This window comes from Gavia stellata, chromosome 10, assembly GCF_030936135.1.
Source record: "Gavia stellata isolate bGavSte3 chromosome 10, bGavSte3.hap2, whole genome shotgun sequence".
In the NCBI taxonomy this organism is placed as follows: Eukaryota; Metazoa; Chordata; class Aves; order Gaviiformes; family Gaviidae; genus Gavia; species Gavia stellata.
In genome coordinates, this window is record NC_082603.1 from 13888552 (window position 1) to 13906248 (window position 17697).

The following is a 17697-nucleotide window of genomic DNA, read 5'->3' on the forward strand; positions in this document are numbered from 1 at the left end:
GATGCCTTCAGTATAGGGCTGTAGTCTCTCCATTGGCAATTTATACTCCTCCAAGATGACAAAGTTCCTATTGCAGCTGTCAAAGTTCACACGGATCAATGCTACCAGTTATTATTTGGCTAGCTAGCTCGATAGAATTTTTCTGGTTTGTTTTTTCCTGGATTGCCCAACAGCTGAAGATAAAATACCTTTTCACAGTGATTATACATTATCAAAAACCAAGCAGTCTGTGAGCAATGCACCTAAATTCAGAATCGTACTCTTTCTAATCATGTAAACAAAGATACTTTATCAAAAGTATTGCAAAACATAACACACAGACCCTCAAACGGGGCTCTGGAAAGTAAAAGGAAAGGGAGGTGATTAAAGGACAACTGGAAGTCTAACAGCTCTAGGAGAATGAACGTGTTTGCCAGCATTCAGAGGCATCTAGCTTTCAGGATTAGTCCGAGCTCAAACCAGGGTATCTGATCAGCCACTCTCAGTCAATAACAGACGCATCACACAACACATCGTGGGTCTTCACCAGGTGAATCACACTGGTAACTGGAAACTGACCCTTTTTCATGTCTGAAGTTTTTCTAGTGTCGTTGCCCAGTCCCTTCTAGGAACTGCTACCATTTTTTTTCACACAGTCGTGCGGAGAAACTGTTGCTCTACCTGACTGAAAGTGATCAGAGCTGCGTTTTCCTCTCCAACAAAGACTCTGCATAAGGTTTCATCTCATTTTAAATGACCAATGATTCATCTGAGTCAAGGAAGGAAACCCAAAATCAGATGCAAACTGATACTGCAGATGAGTTTTAGCTGCTTGACATAAAACTGAATTTGAAAGCCAGAGTTGTTGCCCAAGTGCCTTCTGGCTTTTCCTACAATTTCTTCCTTCAAAAAACCTTCTGACTTTTGTTCATGATGTAATTTCAGGTCTTCATTTGGAACTGACTTATAAGATCAAGGTCTCAGCAACAACGCTTCATGAATAAGCTCAAGTCATGCCAATGATAAAACAACACTCTGAGAGAGTACAAAGTCCAGAAAATCCCTGACATTTGACGAATAGCTGTGAGAAAAACAAAAAGTCCACAAAATGGCACATTCACTCCATGAGAAAGGAAACCTCAGTGCACTTTGTACCTGAACTGCCTCTAGTATGTTCCTTCTGAAACTAGCCATGCCGTTGAATATGTCACGTGTATCCTTCTCTTTCCCAGAATTTGTCTTTAAGGACAAAACGCAGAAGCAGGTCCCATTTGCCCACCTGTTCATTTTCATGTCACAGACCTTATCGAAGTATAACCCCAAGTAGAAAGTATTTAATGTGGTTTCAAACATAGCATCTCTTTTGGTATGGTAAAAACGTCAGGTACCTAACAAATTGGCTCTGATTTTCAGGGGAGTTTTAGGGCAGTTGAAGCTTTGGGCAGATGAGACATTGGAGGGGTTTGGCTTTGTTTTGAAATCCCGTGTTTTAATCCATTTGATCTCCCAGTATGTTTGGAAACCTGGTTGTGAAGTACTGGAGGATGTGGGTTCTAGACATTGAAACAAGACTCTATTATTTGCAAGCTTTTACACTGCAAACCTAAAAAAGCAGGCCTGCTCTTAGATGTCTGTCAATCGAATATACAATCGATACCATGCTGCAACAGCAGCATTTTCCCAATACAATGCTGCAGCATCAATGTGTACACAAGACCTACCAGCATGTGACTGACCAATAAATCCGTCCAAAGGAAGAAGGCTCAGAGGAGACAGGCAAGAGTGACTTGCCCATGAAGCTCAGGGAATAATGCAGGCTGTAACTGTTCACAGGTGTTGCAAAGAACGCTGACTTTATCTCAACACAAAGAGGGCTGGAGGGTGGCCCTTATTTTAGATAAACAGCTGTGTCAGTTGAGTGCATCAGCTGGTAGTGTAACTGTTTATTCCTGAGGTAATTAAAAGAGTGTGAATGTCTCCCTGGTTTAGCCAGACCAGCATGGGGAGGAGTGTACACATGACTCAGCACAACAGAGATTATAAAAACTAAACAACTAACAAAAGATTTTCGAAGATAGCAATGGGCTTTAGCTGGTTTCAACCCACATATTCCTTTCCAGTGATTAGGGATGCCCAGCATCCTGATGGTGAGTGTATTATGGACACCAGTAATGGAGATGACATCGATACTGTGATTGAACTGTATATTGCAATTGTTATATTTTGCTAAAAGTGTAACTTACATTTGTATTGTGATTTCAGTATATTTTGTATCACTCTGGTAAGTCAGAAAAAGTATCTACCACCAATTATCTTCAAATAAGTAAATTTGATAGTAAACATTACACCCTCCGCACATGGAATACCTAAAAGAAGCTGGTTAGAGAGTATTGGACTCTGACACAGTCAGAGCAATCTCAATGCAACCATCTGCCCCACTGCTATTTAGCTTGACCAAATGAATAATCAGTATTGTTGTGCTCCATCATAAGAACGGCTTGAAGGGTATGAAAAGACAGGTAAGTGTGCTTGTGCACACGTAAAAGACTAAGGGAGATGACAGTCTTAAAGATGCTCAGTTAGAGATACTAGACTTGAATTATCACCTTTAAAAAAAATAAGATGGCTACATTTATTGCTACTCACCAGACAGGTGAGTATCATAACATGCTACAAAGTTGAGATTGTCCTCCTCTCAGGAAATACACAGTTCTCAAATTTCAGTGGTATCTGCCATAGCAAGGCCACTGCAAATCCCAGGAAGGGTGGCGAACAGTGGTGTCGGAGAAGCAGAGAAAGAGCCAGTACAAGAAAAGATTAAGCTGTCATAGCTGTAGGATCTAAAAAGTCATGCCAGTTTCCACAGCAGAGATGTATTTATCACCTTGATTGTAAATTTTTAGCTGCCAGGATACTGACACTATCACGCATTATATAGGATCTCATGCTTTTAAACCACCTTTCCTGAAAATTGACTTCAGGGGTGTTCTAGCAAAACATGGATGTGAACCCATGCCTTTGCCACCCCAGTTTGCACAAACAAGTGGAGCCAGGCTGTTTTAAAGGGGCAGGAGGACTCCCTGACCTGATCCTGGTGGCTAACAACAGGTTTGCAATGCCTATCAACATCCTGCCACATGAGTCTCTCAATCGTTGACACCACTCCAGTGAGCAGAAAAGGGGCTGTGTTTTGCCAGCAGGTCCTCTGCCCTCAGCAAGGCAGTGCTGGCCAAAGTGAGCAAGGGCGACAGACGGTCGGTCCAGCCTCTGGGCCAGAGACACCACCTGGCCCCTTCCTCCCCACCGTGACTGCCTGGCCAGACACTCCAAGCCCTTGGGCACACCGAGAGCCAATATCCGCCCCCAACACCCATGCGCTCACTCTCTCCTGCCACAAAAGGGAAACAGCCCTTAAAAGTACACCTGGACCTCAAAAATAATAAATCCCAACGTTCCTCTTCCATTTGCCCCTCCAGACTGGGTCACAATGAGTATTTTTGGCCAAGTAGACATTCTGACTTAAAGCAAAGGCTGCACTCTCACATCTACCGCTGCATTTTCTCACAACTGACAATGAAATTGGGAGAGACACCAAGTCTGTACTCCATCTGCGTAATTCTCTGAGATAGGACAGAATAAGCAAGCCTAATGCATCACAGAGACAAGAATATGCTGTGCTTCAGCCACTCTCACGAGGTCTAAGCAATGCTTGGATATACAGCTCGCTTCTCAGACACTTTTGGACAGCCACAGTGAACATTCGTTTGAAGCGAGCCATTGGGACTAACGATGGAAGATCTGTTTTTTGGTTTGTACAGGCACAAACTGGCCGTGAACCAGGCAACCCGCTGACTTGACTGATGTCATAGGCTGGAATAATTGATTGGTATGGCCCAGCTTCCTCTAATGACCCAGACCTTGGGTTTAGTTTGTTGCAAGAAACGAATGAACTGTCTGTGCATGTAGGCACCACTCATAGCGGACTACCCACAATGCAGTGGCTCTGGGATACAGATGTGTGTGTATGCATTGGCCTTGGAAATACTGTGTTTTTACTTACCCAGGTGTTGATCTGGGGTTTTTCTATTTATTTTATTTTCTCCCGTATTTCTGTGATGTGGGAAATGGAGTGCTGCATTGCTTTAAAACCCACCACTGCACTGCCACTAGTTATGACGTGATAAAGTTGCAATCCAATTCATTAAGGGAAAAAACATTGCTCTTCAGTTTGATTGCCTTTATTATTCACTAGATACAGAGAATCACTCATACTCGAATACCAGGGAATAGCACATCAGGGAAACAGTAAATGTACAGACCAATGGAAGAAACACATTTTCAACTGAGTTATAACTTGGCATTAACTTGAATTGCGTCATGTTTCAGCCCAAAGGTGTCTTCTCTTGATTTTTGGACATGCTGTTAATTCCCAGTCCAGCTTCACCATAAGGAGAACTACATTTCCACTTACGCACGGAGCAGCACAATTTAAAATTAAGTAATTTCAATTTTCTCCTTTCATTTTTTATTAGTACTTCAACTGAATAAAGTGCAATTACAAAGGTAAACAGGCATATACCGCCTCTTCCAGATCTGCACTAGCACCACTACTCTTGTCTCTGTAGAGCAGCTACTCGGTATTTCATTAATATAAGCTAATACACTTTGCTCTGTCACAGTGCATTCAGTGCTGGAGTGCTGACACCATCAGAACACTTTGTATGCTATTAGCAAAAATACAGAAGAGAAGAAACAACACGTGCACAACAGATCTGGTTACAATTTGGCATCAACATGAATTGCAATGAATGGGTCTTCATGCTCGTTACTAATCAGGAAATTAGCCATGCCATCGGCAGCAACATGAACTTCAACTGCGGTACAGTAGTCACCTTTCTTTTGCCCAGAAATGACATCGCAGTAAGTGCCAGCAGGGAGACCCGTCTGCAGAGTTACATTCAAAGACCTTTGGAAAACATTGAAATGCAGTAAGGATTATTTGGACTCTCAAGTGCTTTGCAACTCGTGTTAGAGACCTTCTCAGATGTTAGGTAATTCTGGAGTTGTTATTCTGCAGCACTTCTCTGGACTGTCCAGATTCTATCCTCCCACAAAATGACAATACTCTAGGACTACTGAGTGAGGAGCCTAGAAAAACACCAAAGGTTCATGCTGTGCTCAGGCATCATAAGGCTGGTCAACACACACTAGTTAAAATAATTTTTCATGTGAGCTCTTTTACATTATGGGCACTTAAAGGAATTTGGTTCTAATCACACAGAATTAAATCCCTTTACAATGAAGAAAAATAATTACGTAAATAAATTCATTAATAGAGTAGTATTTAAGTATTTACCAGCACTGACAGGAAGCTTGGATGTTCTCACTGTCCAGGAACTTTAGGACTCAAACTCCAGAACTTCAAATAGCACTCTAGTGCAATTGTCATTTTTCCCTGCCAAACCCCAGTTAGCTTTTTCAGACTATCCCATTACAAGTTCTTGGAAATGTATCTGTTAGTAACCTGTTTTTTAAGAAGCTTAAAGCTACTTGAGAAATGCCAGATTCCACACAGATATTGCACTCCTGACATGACAGTACCTTAGAAGAACACACCAAAATAGCCTAAAAAACTGTCAGCCCTAACAAAACTCCTCTCAAGTCTTTGCAGGATGTCCAAAAGGAACTGTTGTGATGGACAGCACAGTAGGCTGAAGACAAAGTTAACTGAGAACTCAACCACTACATCCTTCAAATTGCTCACGACCTCAATCTACTTATTATTACAGATCCGACACACTCCTGGTCTCTAAATCATCTCAATCTTGCATACCAGATTGCAACACAGTTTTTAAAACTGCCATTTGGACCATATCCCCGAATCACCAAGTTCCCTCGTTTCTGTAAGTTCAGATGGTGCTGGCTGACCATGCTCTTCAGTGATACAGCCAACTCCAGGAACTGGGAAACAGCAAGAGCACAGTACAAGGCCTAAGCTCAGACAGTGAAGACTGCTCCTGGTAGAGTGGAGAATGTGAAGTTTAAACTGCCAACAACCAAAGACAGAGGAAGCATCTGTTATAAAGCTCTGTTGGAGCTCGTAACACCTTAAAAGCTTTCTCTGCTTATTCTCTTATTGCTCTCTTACTTACCAGTCATCATTATTGAAAATGATGAAGCCTTTACTACCACGGCCAAAAGCTACTTGATTGCTGCCGTTGTCCCACCAGTTGGAGAAAGGCTGACCGTCCACCACATTACGGAAGATAACCATGTTCCTGAAAATGCAAGGAATGGCTGTCACTGTGGCTGCAAGAGCTCTAAAACCCCGAGGAACATGAAGCAAAGGCAACTGCTTTCACTTATTTTTTTCTCCACCGTGTCCTACTTTATTTGGCGCCAGCGATGCTCACAAACCCAGTCGTTGCCACAGGTGGTGTCTGCATTGATTGTAACAGGCTTTGTTGATCCATCCGAGTTACTTGGTGGTCCAATCCAGTCATTGACGTCCTGTGATTAAAAAGAGAAGTTTAAAACTTCTTACTGAAAATGCAGAGAGCCTATCTGTAGAGAAAAGCTAGCTGGAGCACCAAATTACCACCTGCTAGTTCCAACATGGGACAGAGAAATCCCTTAACAAATTTAAATGCACTGGACTGCTTCTCTGGCCCTCTTCTGACCCGTATTCACCATGAATTTATCTTCAGCATTACAAGCTTACCCGTCCATTTACAAAATATCTTGGCCAGCGAAAACTTGACATCACACGCGTGAACCCATATGGATGAGCAAGCATGAAACCAACTGCCATTTTATAAAGCCTGTTTGAGAGACAAAAAAAATGCAATGAGTTGTGGAGAGAGAAACCATGCCAGAGAACAGATGGACAAACAAGCAAAAGGAATAAGCATCACCCAGACAAGAGCAATCCCTTACCTGGGGTCCCAGAAGGTTAGAATGGAAGCTCCACCGGCGCCGTGCCCCCGCTGGTTATCGTGATTATCCACGAAGACCAGGGCTCTATCGGAAGGCATAAAGCCCCAGCCTTCTCCCCAGTTCCTAGGCAAAAACACAAAGACTTGAAGCTACTCTGTCAACCGGCGCATCCAGCGTATGTATCCCAGCTAAGTAACAAGACGTTCATACTCACTTTAAGTAGGCCATCTTTTCTCCGTTCCACTTGCGGATCACTGTCCCCAGTTTTGCACCGTACTTGAATTCTGTTACTCGGCCATTTCCAAAGTACTCACTGCCTTTGATCGGCTCTCCGCCCAAGTCAATTACCTGGTACAGGAAAGATAGAGCATTCCTTTCTACTTAAAAAAACCCAAACAAGTAAAAGGCATTACCCTAGACATTGTTTTAAGGAAGAGGCATTACTTGAGCTACATATATTATTTGGCTTACTTGCAAAATTGTAATTAAAGCTATTTTCTTAAATTTATCTCAGCCTAGCTGTGGAATTGTTTTCCATCTCCATTCTAAATCTCTTTACCCTGACTGATCACTATCACACAATTAAGGCTTGGGCCATACCAACTTTATATTTAGTCTAGTCACCAATGCCTCTGCTTCCAGCACATGGAGAACCTCATTTCACTATGTAGCTAAAGAATGTTTCGCTATTTGCCCTAGACCTTGCACGCAACATACTAATTTAATAAAATGTGTCTAGCAACTTTAGCTTCTGCTGACTGAAACCAACAATTAACTGCTTCTTAGGTCTTGTTAGGATTTGTTATTCAAATGTAAAATACAAATTTGGAATGTCAAGTAACACTGGTTATGCCATTAGTAAACAATGTTTCAGACCGTAATCACCATTTATATCTTCTGTTGCAATTTATTATCCAGAATTTAAAATTCAGGGAGTGAAATCTGTTTTTTAAACCAATAGAATTTTTACACTAACTTCGATGCAGTAAATTTAATCTCAAGTGAAATTTCCAGGTTTTCTAGTTCCAGAAGGTCCAAAACAACTGGGGCATTTTGCATGTCAATGACCATTTCTGGGCAGATTAGGTATTTGTAAATTATGGTTATTAAAATCTTGATGACGATTTCTATAGATCTTGAGTCTGAAAGCTGCTCAGGCCCAGCTCTAACAGAACATTGCTTCCAGTGTTGGACTGAGTCTATACTGTACCTGTAAGAAATATGTTTGTAAAGTTCAATTAAAGAAAAAAAAAAAAAATATTACCTCCTGGTAAATGAAAGGTTTAGTTCCTGCAGAAAACCATGTAGTATTTAGATCTTCCAACCTGTCTAAAATCGCCTTCACATCCCCAGGCCACATATGCTTGGCAGCATCAATCCGGAAGCCTGCTACACCAGTATCAATGAGATAGTTCAGGTACTCAGCAACTTTTGAGCGTACATAGTCCTTCTCCAGGGCCAGATCAAGAAGGCTAACCAAGCGGCAGTCTCGGACCTATATAAAAATTCTGAAATGAAACATTTTTCACCTAATAAACTAAATGTAGTGTTCTACATACATTTTGAAAGTTGTTATCTACATTACAATGCCAAAATAAAACCTTCACTAGCCATTGTTCACCATGCATATCTTTGCCTTGGACAGTTATTTTGGACAGTCATCTACACAGATGGAGCATTGAGAAGTCTGCATTCACCCAGCTTACACAGCTGTAGGTGCTGAAGAATTATAACAGAGTCAAACCATGAAATCTTTAATCAGCTTTTTAACGCAAATATAGGGCAATAATACGATAAATTATTTTTACTCCAGTGTATTAAGGAACAGACTCAAGTGCACTCATTTCTTCTTTGATGTAGGAAAGATTTCTAGAAATTGTATTTCTAAATATTTTTAAAATCTTGAGTTACTATAGCCTTACAAAACATTAAACTCTTGTTTTCTGTCCCCTTTTTGCCTTTGTTTCTTGTAAATACAAAATGATGGGCATCAACTTTCATCAAAAGAATACTTTAAATGTACACTGAATATACTGAAATGCTTTTTTTAATAACCCTTATGGGTTTCCATGGCTATGCACATCTGCCTGGAGAGAGCAAGGTGCATCAGCCTATATTGCAAACTGTACTAAAGAAATGGCTATAATGATGCTCCTTTAGAACTGCTCAAGAATTCAGGGAGATTTAAAGTCTCCCCTTCTGCCATTTCTCCAAAACCCCTCTCCCCTCCATTTAGATTCAGGAAACATCAAATGCATTTGAAAGGCATAAGACATTATTCAAGAAAGATAGGTATTTATCTTTATAAAACAATTTTTCGTTTTGTGGCAGTTTTAAAGACCTGATTTCATAATCTGATCTAGAGGAACAGATAGACTCCGAGGAAGAAAAATCTCTAAACAGAAGTTTGATTTTCAAGGTCTTAGCATTACTATTTTTCTTTATGAAATCCTAATCTCTCTCTTCTGAAACTGAGACCAAAGAAAACTTCCAAATTACAATAAAAGGCAAAAAAAACCTCTTACTTTTTTCTTTTAAACACAAAAAAACCCACACAAGATAATCCCTAAATAGATTTTATGAGCTTTAAAACTGACTTTATAAAGTACCTGAGCACATTTGTTTAAATCTGAAATTAAGCCATTGGCTCAAGTACAACTATCCCTTTAAGAAGTGGTGTTCCTGATAGCAACACTAACCTCCTACTGTCAATTTGGCTGGTTTTCCATGCGGGTTTTTGTTTTGTTCTGTTTTTAAATAATGTCTGACAGTTAAGGTCGAGCAGGAACTCCCAGGAACAGCCCAGGAAAGGTTGTACATGAAAAATATATTTATAGTTCTAGGTTTACCTGAGATATATCATGATAATTCTCAATGTCTCCACTTCTAGATTTACATTTACCATCATTAAAGTCCCAGCCAGAATATGGCACAGCTGGAAAATCTTTAGTTTTCGAATTGAAATAGCTTCCACAAGTAGTATGATCACCAGCACCAGCATTAGCTCCGCACATATGGTTGATTACTGCATCCACATAAATATGTACCTAGAAAATAGTATTCATGTTTCAATTTGAGAAAGCTACTTCCCACAGCACCACTAATTAACATTCTCTCTTACCTCCTGCCTTATCCCCGTATTTCTGCTTGCTTGCAATTATTTAAAATGTTCCTCTTTTATTAACCTATAGCAACGGTGATACAACATGCATCTCAACAGATAGGCAGAAAATCCCCTATCTTCACTGAAGTGCTACTTTGTCTTCCCCTCTAAATTACCGTTTGTCTATATCCTTGCATTGTTAACACCAAAAGGTTTTCAAAGCACTTACTCCAACATTGTTGCACCTGGTCACCATATCTCTAAATTCAGTTTCATTTCCAGATCGTGTGCACAGCTTGTAGCTGACGGGCTGGTATCTTTCCCACCATGGCTGCCAGGGGTCAGTAATGATAACATTTTCATTTGGAGGTGAAATCTGTGAATAAGATGGTGTCTCTTGGTAACAGGATACTAATAATGATTTATTTGTTTGCCCAGTATCGTTAGAGAAAAAACATAAAAATAGAAAATCAGGTCCCTTTAATGGAAGATGCTCACAATACCTAACCCACATAGATCCTCAGTATCCTCTGCTTACACTGTAGTGGGCTGGAAATAAAAGACTTTGGCCTGGACCTTCAGCAGGTAGAAACATACTATAAGAATGATGCCCATGGATGTAGTGTCCTAATTACCTTCATGAATGCAGGCCTCAGATATCAAAAGAAGCGTCTGAAATCTGAAGGACTAGGTCAGTAAAGATATCCCAGAATCAGGAAGGAACAGCCTGCCCTTAAAATTGATCTGACTTCTCACTTTTGTAATGTTTTGGATAAAAGTGTTCCTGACATGAGATTTGTCACAGTTTCCATATAAGCTATACCTTTTCCTTTTATAGACTCTTTCCAGGATACTTTTCAGGCAACAAGCTTTTGCTGCTACCTCAAAGTCTCTGGGCGTAACCACTTGATCCCGCCATTTCTCACAAAGATCCCTAGGCTGCAGCCTACTTAGCTGCCACTCCTTTGTGACCAGCTCAGCAAGTCTGCATCTGAAAAAACTCTTTCTGAGACCCTGTCAGAGAATGCATTAAAATGATATCCAAGCGTATACCATAGTCTGAGAAATCAGTTTAAAATCAATCAGGCCTGTAAAGAAGGTTGCAAAGAAAAGTATTATTTGAAAATTACGGGAAAGTTCTCACTCAGGCCAACTTGCAAACTCTTGTGCTACAAGAGACAGGCAGATTTCTCTCACCAATTTTTTTCTGAGCAATCTGACAAACAAACCAAAATAGTTTAATAGGTGACTGCTCTCCAGCCATACTACCCCACCTGTCTGACACTACTCGTTCCACAGGAACATGTGTCTGTTGTTCAGATGGAAGATTCACATCAACACACCTCCACCAGAACCTGTGCTCAGTTCATCTCTGCCTGCTTACCCCGGGTTCCTGCAAAGAAGGGTCTCTCAGCCGCTTACTCTGATGCTAGGCTTTACAGAGACAAACTTACCAGTTTAGGTGAACACAATTAGCAGCCTTATGTATTTATTTACTTAAAACGTTCAGCACTTCAGTATTCTCTTTGGGAGCCCTTTTTTTCAGGTATAGTTTCATTTTATGTTTATCTAGCTCTTAAGAGTTTCCCTTAATTTAAACAATATCAAGCAGATAAACAGCAGTTACTCTGCTGTTTATCTGATTTAGCCAGTGATATGCAATTCTACATCTAAATTTAACAGGACAGAGTGCAAAACATGCACTCTGGAGCGATGAAATAAGTTCACACTAACATGATGACGGCTGAAGAACATATTTGTCAGCATTTACTACTTCCATTACCAATTTCTATTTTTCTTTCTCAGTACCTGTCCCTTGGTGAATCGAACATTTTCTCTGAAAAACGAATTATCATTTATGTAGCAATTTTACTTCCTACTGACAGGAACAGACATACCTGAACTCCTCCAAATCCATTAGGAGCTAAATAGCGTTCACACTCAAGAGCAATATCTGCCCAGCGCCATTCAAAGAGATGTACAATAGACGTCCTCCCAGAGACAGTATTAGGGTTGTACTGTGCCCAGCAAAACCCTACAATTAACAGAAGAAGATAGATACCCATCCTGTGCTCTGTGATCAGTTGCGCTCTTCTTACTGCCTATTTATGTTCCTGCAAGAGGGTAAAGTACACATTACAAAATACATATTTAATAAAAAATAAATATGATGGCAGAGATGGGCATTTAATTTTACTTGATTGTCGTTTTGTTTGAGAATTGGATTCTATCTAAGCTATATCAATCCCCCATACTAACGGTAACTTTGTTTTTCTGAAGTTAAAATTCAGACACTATCTAATACCAGCTGTGTCTAGTGTGCAAAAGTTATATTTTTATTAGTATAAAGACAAAAACAACCCCAAAAAGTAAAGGAGTACTTATACAGACTGACTGAAATGAACATTTCATTTCTCATTTTAATGTATAATACTTTACATTCCTATTTATCCTTGTGAGGCATCTTGTTTTCAAAAATCTGTGTTACTATGACTTATGCACATTTAGACAAGGCCTTGGAGAAACAGCATGTTTCTTACCGTGAGTTGCCACGAAACCCCAGATATTTTGGAGGCCTAACATATGTGAGTCTGTCATTCGTGATATGCATGATATCTATCATTCAACGAACAGCCCTAATCTTGGAAGATCTCTCAGATACAGAAGTGACTATACCAACTCAAAACCAGAAACGCTAAATGTTTCATCTGAGTACACCTGTACAATTTGCATGGAGATACTCTTCTCCCAGAGAACACAGCGCAATGGCATGCAGAGGTTAGAAGTGCTGTGGAGCTCCATAACCAACAAGCCTCCTTCTCAGTGCCCTGGTACAGAGTTCTGCAAATGCACTGAAGGAGCTTTCCAGAGGAGGAAAACCAGCTGCTAGGTTAAGAGCTATACTTCCCAATACATATCATATTTGTATTTACTTATAAAACACAGATGACAAGCCTATTAAAATTGTCTCTCCTTTTTCTTATCTAAAGAGAAATACAACTTACAAACAAACCAGAAGTTAAACAACTATCAAGGTTTACATTATGCTATTTAGGATCTCATTTTGCACTCTTCATGTTTAGAAGTTGATTTAGAAGTTGATTTAGAAAGTCTGAGATACAAAGAAGTCCTACAAGGAGATCTTTTGCAAACAAAAGGCTGAACTACTACTTCCCTTAAATAACAAAACACAGAATCTTGTTACTTTCCTCTAAGTATCTATTCTTTGTAAAAAGCTGTCTTAACACAGAAACAACAGGGCAATAAGGTGATTCCTGGGTGCTGTCCTAGAGGACACCAAACACTTCAGTGAAGGTTTAAACATGAATACAAGGGCCTTCAGGTTTGCTACATGAAAGAAACCTGCACCCTTTCCTGATTTAATACACATTTAGGAATGCACTGCTGAAAACTCCAACCTGCTATGATACAGATAAAAAAAAGTTTATATAAAAATCTATGATTTCTACAAAATGACCCTCATTTTTATTTCAAGGAAAGGATGATCAATATGTCTCAGTCAGTGAAGCTGCACTCTTTGGAGCAAATTCAAGCACAAAATATGCTAAAGTGTAGAACGTGCCTTCCAGAGCCTGTTGCTATCACCTGTCACCATACATCACAGGCAGCCAGATTTATTTAGAATGAATAATTTGGTAAATTTAGCTTGTTTTTCTGCTTGTGAACGAAGTAATTTTAATGAAATTATCTACTTGAAGATCTTTGGTAGAGTATACAAATAAATTTCAGCCGTAAGCAGTTGCTCTGTGCTTCCATTTTCATGAAAGAATGCTTCTTTGCCCTGATAGGAAGAACATACATTAACAGAAAAGGAGCTAAGAAAGTTCAATCTTCTCTGATGAGAGAAGCCATTTATCAAACTGGCAATTTTACTTACAGCAGTAAGCACACAAAGCAGTAAATTACACAAAGCAGTAAGAATAATATGTTTTGACCCAACCAGCTCCAAGGCCCAGTGCTTGAAGAGAAGACTCAGTGTAGATTTTCATTTCTTTGAAATAGGTTTACAGCTGCTCCGGCTTTAGTACAAGCAATGATAAGAGAATGGAGACGTTGGAATCCCCAACACTCTGAAGGATCTAGCTTCAAAATGCTTTTGAAGCTTTGAAAAAAGTTAGAGGCCTGTATTCCTCTATGGAAGAAAAGAGAGCACACCTGATTGCAATTCAAAGAAGATGGGAAAGAATTGTTTCTGAAGAACGCTACTGCTGTCTTGGACAACCTGAGAACTCAGGGCAGCTTGTCCTCCGGTGGGTTAAAGTCTGTGGCATGAAACTCAGCTGCTATCTCCAAAATACCAGCAACAATATTCAAATTTGCGGGCCTGATGAAGCTTCAGATGTTAAAGGCTGTTACAGGAAAGTAGTTTCCATGTGAACTGCTAGTCACTCCCCACAGAACTTCCCTCAGCAGCCGCACGTTTCATACAGACGAAGCAACTCGGCTTCGGCAGCTCCTCTAGAGACAGAGCACTGCCCCTTACACAGCTCTCGTCCGGAGCAGCTCTACCGACCACAAATCCTGCCGGGCCTCTTCAGCACATACCGCAAGCAAGAAGCAGAACGTAATACGTACACTTCGGGGCTAGCCTGTGCCATTTCCAGCGGACCCCAGCCGCACCGCCCCGCCCGCCGCCAGCCGCGCGCAGCCGGGCCAGCAGGGCCGGGCCGGAGGCCAGCCCCTTCCGCTGGGGCGGGGCGGGGCGGGGCGGGGCGGGGCGGGGCGGCGCGGAGGGCCCCCAGCGCTGCCCTGCGGCGCCCCCGCCGGCAGCGCCGAGCGCGGCCCCGCGCCCGCCCTGCCAGGCAGCTGCCTTACTTTAAGAGAAAGTGGTGTGTGGCAAAATAAGCTGGCTTAGCTGAAAGCGTTATATTACACGGGATTATGCCGATTTAAGATAAAACTACATTCCGGAACACGTTTGTTCTCGAGATTTGAGAAAAGCGTATATGCAGAGATGTTTCCTCACTTCTTTTTTTTTCCTTTTGAAGTATTTTTGTCTTTGAGTATAGCACCACCTGGCTGTTACCCTACTTCACTGCTTCGAAAATTTACCGAGTTGGCCTTTTATGCAATGTTGAAGTAGTTTGGTTCTGTACTTGTTAACTCAACATGGGTGTAAGGACATATCGCATATTTCCTCTATTATATTCCTTTTTATGTGCAATAAACTGAGTCACAAAACTTTGTAAAGTAGCTCCATCCAGATACAGACTGAAAATTTGGTAGCATAAGGAAGGGTTCCGCACCTTTGAAGGCTACAGTGGATTAGCAACATTAAAGTAGAAAATTCTAGTTACAGTGGCTTTGCCATACGAAGTAACAAATGCAATTCATCACTATCAGAATAATGTTTCTTTCCCTGGGAATGGTCAAAACCACAACTAGGGTAAATATTTGTCTGTATATAACAAAAGGATCTCATGCCAGAAGCTGCTCGCTAGGCTGGAGTAAGAGACTCGGGTAGGAGTTGCAGGACTCAAGTGTTTGTCCTACAACAAGAACAGTAGCAACGTAAGCTACTTAAGGAAACCAAGGTATTTACGATGGCAAATGTGTTCTCTTCAGTTTGTATCAAGTTAGGAAGATACATTTAAGGAATAAACGGGAAGCAGTTGGAAACGTCCTAGAAAATAATAAAGGAAAAGTGATTCTCAGTTTGCATTAGGTCCTCTCTTAGCTGTCAGATTCCAAAGATATGAAGGGATAACAAAGATGCAAATGATCTAACATGACATGTCTTAGTGAATTTTCCAAGTTACTATTGTCGTAAGGATAATCGAGCTAGAAACCGTTCATTTCTGAATGCATGTTAACTCCACTTTGCAGATTATATTATTTTTACCTTCTCAAACCAAAGTTTCTTTTCACTACCACATAGTGAAGTCCCCAAAATTCAAAGTTTTTGAGGAAAAAAACGCTCAAAATACAGGAACTGAAGATGAGCCTTATATATCAAACTCACACTGAGGACACTGGAGAAACATGCACACTTTTTAAAAATCCATCTCTTTAGAATTAAAAGCACATTAGAATGACCTTCTGAATTTGGCTTTCAAAGAAAATTCTGACAAGGCACACAACTCACATTTATATATAGAAAATAAATCTAATTTAGTTTCTGCTATCACAGGATCTTTGCTATATCAGGGAGTCAATTTATGCAAAAGCACTAGAGTAAAATTCATGATTGTTAGATTACCTGAGTCAGCCTCACCTTGAAAATTATAGCGATACAAGTATATTCAAAAGTTTAATTAAATAAGAAATGTTGCTGTGTATACGTACCATTAGCTAATGAAGAAAAATTGTGAAGTAAGCCTGCATTCACTGCTTATGTGCAATCTTGGAAGTCAGCCCTAATGACTTGTTAAAAAAAAATAGAGGTCATTTGACCTGAAATATCAGATCAAACATTCTGAGGGAAAGGAAAAAAAACCAAAAACTAACAAGCAGAAATGGGTGTACAAAAACCCGGTCGATTCAAGGGAATTAAAGCTTTGCCTTCTGACTTTAAAAAAGTTCTCTCAACTGGACTGCAAAAGTTTCTGTGACAGATTATCAGTATAGGATGTTGGGGAGTATGTTTTATTTGTTCTTTAATAATATAACCCCACCAAGAACACAGCTTCGCTTTATTCATAATGGAATGGCCACACAACACTCAAAAATTTCTTTTAAGTCACTTTCTCTCTTCTAAGCATCATAAACCCTTCAAAAGTTCTCACAAAACTTCCTCTTTCAGTGTATTTTTCCTGGCCTATTACTCCAAATACAGGTAAGAAACTAACCAACAACTACACAGTCCACATGGGAATGCAGCAAATAAGCTAAGAAGAATTCCAGTAAAAGCATTTTAAAGTAATCTGCTAAGCCAGTGCATATTGAAAAAACAGCAGATACACTTATTTTGGTCCAGCAATCAATACTAGTGATTTAGGCTGTTTGCAGGTGGAATGCTGGCAAAACAAAAAAGTTTTTACACCAGCCTGTTACCACACCATCAACTATGAATTAATATTTTAGGGAATAATTTTCTCCTTAAATCCACTGGACTCTCTTGCCAAGTAAATGTCATTGCACCATTTGCCACGTGGTTTTAGAAAGTTACTCTAATCTTCCTAGTATGTAACAAATCTTACTATGTGACCTCCACAGCATTGGTTTTTATTAAACAGAGTTCAACAGAGCAAGGGCCACACCTATGCTGGTTTAACACTGTTTTAACTGCTACTCTTGTTTTAATGACTTCAGTCTCAACAGTGATATTTTTCAAGATATGGATGAACAATGAAAGTTAATTACTGAGGAAAAAACAGTGCCTAATTTCACAGCACAATTTCATGCCAGTGCACTACTCGTCCTGCTTAGTCTCCAAGACAAAAAAAAAGATTTACATTAAAATGAGATTATCCTTAGATTTTCTTATCTTTTTACCCTGAAACACTAACAGCTAAACATCACACTCAAGGAGGTGCATATGAATATATACTCTGAATCATCTAGAACATGCTGCACAGTTACAGTTGGACTGTTCACTTTTTCAAAACAAAGAAAGTGTCTTCCTCCTCCTTCCCACTCCCAAACCCCACAACAAAAGTCGAAATGAAGAGAGAACGGCAAGAGAGAAAGGGAATAATTTATTAGATTTCACAGGCAAA

At 40.2% G+C, this 17697-nt stretch overlaps 1 protein-coding gene across 1 annotated transcript; it reads right to left on the reverse strand.

Moving 5' to 3' along the window:
• Nucleotides 1-4327: 4327 nt before the first annotated feature.
• LOC104250951 (pancreatic alpha-amylase) lies at nucleotides 4328-12093 on the reverse strand. The gene is made up of 10 exons (XM_059821624.1): nucleotides 11917-12093; nucleotides 10248-10394; nucleotides 9765-9962; nucleotides 8180-8410; nucleotides 7130-7263; nucleotides 6916-7038; nucleotides 6701-6800; nucleotides 6368-6489; nucleotides 6132-6257; nucleotides 4328-4945 (listed from the first exon to the last, which is right to left on the reverse strand). The coding sequence occupies exons 1-10, from the start codon at nucleotides 12082-12084 to the stop codon at nucleotides 4756-4758; spliced, it is 1539 nt and encodes a 512-aa protein (XP_059677607.1). The 5' UTR covers nucleotides 12085-12093; the 3' UTR covers nucleotides 4328-4755.
• Nucleotides 12094-17697: the final 5604 nt, after the last annotated feature.

Bases quoted from the DNA above. Each gene is read 5' to 3' on its own strand.
- LOC104250951 (XM_059821624.1), bottom strand. From the start codon at position 12,084: ATGGGTATCTATCTTCTTCTGTTAATTGTAGGGTTTTGCTGGGCACAG. The intron at 10,395-11,916 runs GTATGTCTGTTC...TCTTATTCACAG, and splicing joins ATGGATTTGGAGGAGTTCAG to ATTTCACCTCCAAATGAAAA. The intron at 7,264-8,179 runs GTAATATTTTTT...TTCCTGTACCAG, and splicing joins AACCTTTCATTTACCAGGAG to GTAATTGACTTGGGCGGAGA.